This window comes from Neomonachus schauinslandi, chromosome 10 (assembly GCF_002201575.2).
Source record: "Neomonachus schauinslandi chromosome 10, ASM220157v2, whole genome shotgun sequence".
Classification (NCBI taxonomy): Eukaryota; Metazoa; Chordata; class Mammalia; order Carnivora; family Phocidae; genus Neomonachus; species Neomonachus schauinslandi.
The window spans coordinates 138,179,706-138,181,966 of NC_058412.1; the positions used below are offsets into that span (position 1 = coordinate 138,179,706).

At 70.1% G+C, this 2,261-nt stretch overlaps 1 protein-coding gene across 1 annotated transcript; it reads right to left on the minus strand.

Annotated features, from left to right (window-relative positions):
- Positions 1–2,168, minus strand: SOX18 (SRY-box transcription factor 18). Its single transcript, XM_021677853.2, has 2 exons — positions 1,713–2,168; positions 1–1,529 (listed from the first exon to the last, which is right to left on the minus strand). The coding sequence occupies exons 1-2, from the start codon at positions 2,068–2,070 to the stop codon at positions 724–726; spliced, it is 1,164 nt and encodes a 387-aa protein (XP_021533528.2). The 5' UTR covers positions 2,071–2,168; the 3' UTR covers positions 1–723.
- Positions 2,169–2,261: the final 93 nt, after the last annotated feature.

Genomic DNA, 2,261 nt, shown 5'->3' on the forward strand with positions numbered 1-2,261 from the left:
CCAAACATGGGTGGGGGTGTGGAGGGATTGCTGATCCCTATTAGGCTTCAGTTACAATGGGGGTTGGGACAGGAGGGGAATGGAAGGCTGGCAGGGTGGGGAGTGCCCACACCTCATGCCTCCCACCATCTCTGCTGAGTAGCCTGGAAGGATGGAGAAGTGGGTGCTTTGGGGCCTAAGCGGGGAGGAGGCGGCTCTCTGGGGGAAGGGCATGTCCAGGGTCATTGGGTGTACCGGTCCCCCTTCCCCCAACGACCACAGACTCGGGTGTTCAGAGGAAGGAGCGAGTCACTTTATTGTGGCCTCGCCTGGCCCAGGGGCGACCCAGCTCCTGCTTCTCCTTTAAAGCAAACAAACAGTGGTATTCTTCATATTTAAAAAGCCTTGCTACATTGGTGCTTTTGGTCACTGAAACCCCTTGGAAGAAAAAGTTTAATTAAAAATTAAATATGTTGTATTATGTATATAAAAAAGGCAAAGTAAAAAATACAGCCTGGTTCTAGAAAATATACTGCAAGAAAAGAATTAGACGCTTCAAAAACTTAACCCTGGCAGGGCCAGCCAACAGGTCCTAGGCCTGGGCTTCCTGGAAAAGCCCCAGCACACGTGGGAACCGCCCTTGCAGGGAGACCTACGCCTGCCTGCGGGAGAGAGACAGAGCAGGAGTGCGCAGCAATCCCGTCGCGCTAGCTGCGGGAGCGAGCCCCGGGCCCCGCGGGCCGCCTAGCCGGAGATGCACGCGCTGTAGTAGACCGCGCTGCTGGCGTCGGACAGCGCGGCTATCAGGCTGCTCTCCTCCGGGCAGGACATGGCGCGCGGGCCCAGCTTGGCCAGCGCCACGTGGTACGGGAGCCCCGCGGCGTCGGGCCGAGTCCGACTGCAGTTGAGGTACTGGTCGAACTCGGTGAGGTCCACGTCGGCCCACAGGTCGGCGGCGGGCCCCAGCGTCTCGGCGCCCTCGGGCGGGGGGGCCTCGGGCGGTGGCGACAGCGGGCCGGGGTACGGGCCCGGTCCGGGCGCGCCCAGGGCGCCGTAGTAGAGGCCGGAGAGCGGCGCGGCGGCAGCGGGCGCGGTCCTGAGCGCCTCGGCCAAGGGCGCACCGTAGCAGCCACCGGGGTCCCGGGGCAACTCGGAGGGGGCGTAGGGCGCGCGGAAGGCTCGCAGCGCGCAGTCCTCGGGCACCGCGGGTGGCGGGAAGAAGGCGGCCTCGCCGGGCTCCAGGCCGTCCAGCGGCGAGCGCTCGGGCGTGGGCAGCCCCAGGCCGTCGAACTCGGCGCCCAGCGGGGGCAGCTCGCGGAAGGCACGCGCTGGACCAGGCGCCGCGGAGAAGGGCTCGGGTGGCGGCGGCGGGGGCGCCAGGCCCGGGAGCAGGAGGCCGGGCTCCAGCCGCCGGGCCTTGCGCGCCTGCTTCTTGCGGCGCGGCCGGTACTTGTAGTTGGGGTGGTCTCGCAGGTGCTGCACCCGCAGCCGTTCCGCCTCCTCCACGAAGGGCCGCTTCTCCGCCGTGCTCAGCTCCTTCCACGCCTTGCCTGCAGGGCAGCGCGCGCGTCAGTGCGCTGCCGTCGGGCCGGCGGCTTGCCGGGCCCTGCGTGTGCCCTGCGCGCGCCGCGAGGGTGGGGCGCGGCCCCTGCCCGCCCTGGCCCACCCCTGCGCTAGGTCCCTCCTCCCCCGACCGCTCAGCTCACCCTTCCCCGCCCGCCCGTGCCCCTCACCCAGCATCTTGCTGAGCACCGCGTTGTGGAGGTCCGGGTTCTGCTGCGCCAGCCGCTTGCGCTCGTCCTTCGCCCACACCATGAAGGCATTCATGGGCCGCCGGATGCGCGACTCGTCGGCCGCCTGGCGCTCCCCGCGGCCGGCCGGGCTGAGGCCATAGCGCCCCGGCTCGGGGCTTCGCGTCGGGCTGCGCTGCGGGCTGGGCGGCGAGGCGGGGGCGGCGGGCGCTGCGAGGGCAGCGGGGGCGGCGGGGAGGCCGCGCGGCTCAGCGGCGGCCCCGGGTCCAGGGGCCCATGCACAGTCGCGGCGGGCTGGCGGGTCGTCCTGTGCGCCGTAGCCGGGCGGCGATCTCTGCATTCCAGCTGGGCGCGGCCTGGTCGGAACGGAGCGCGGGAGCGCGGAGGGTGGATAGCAGGCACTTCGGGGTCGGGCGCGAAGGGCAGGGCGGACGGCGACGGAGACGGCGGTGGCCTCGAGCCGGGTGGGCGCCCAGATATAGCGGCGCGGGGCCAATAGGCGGTGGGGCGGGCGGGGCGGGGCGGGCTGGG

What these genes read in the sequence shown, in the direction of transcription:
- SOX18 (XM_021677853.2), bottom strand. Translation starts at nt 2,070, where the DNA reads ATGCAGAGATCGCCGCCCGGCTACGGCGCACAGGACGACCCGCCAGCC. An exon ending in GGTGCTCAGCAAGATGCTGG is followed by an intron (nt 1,530 to 1,712) that starts GTGAGGGGCACG and finishes GCTGCCCTGCAG; the next exon opens with GCAAGGCGTGGAAGGAGCTG.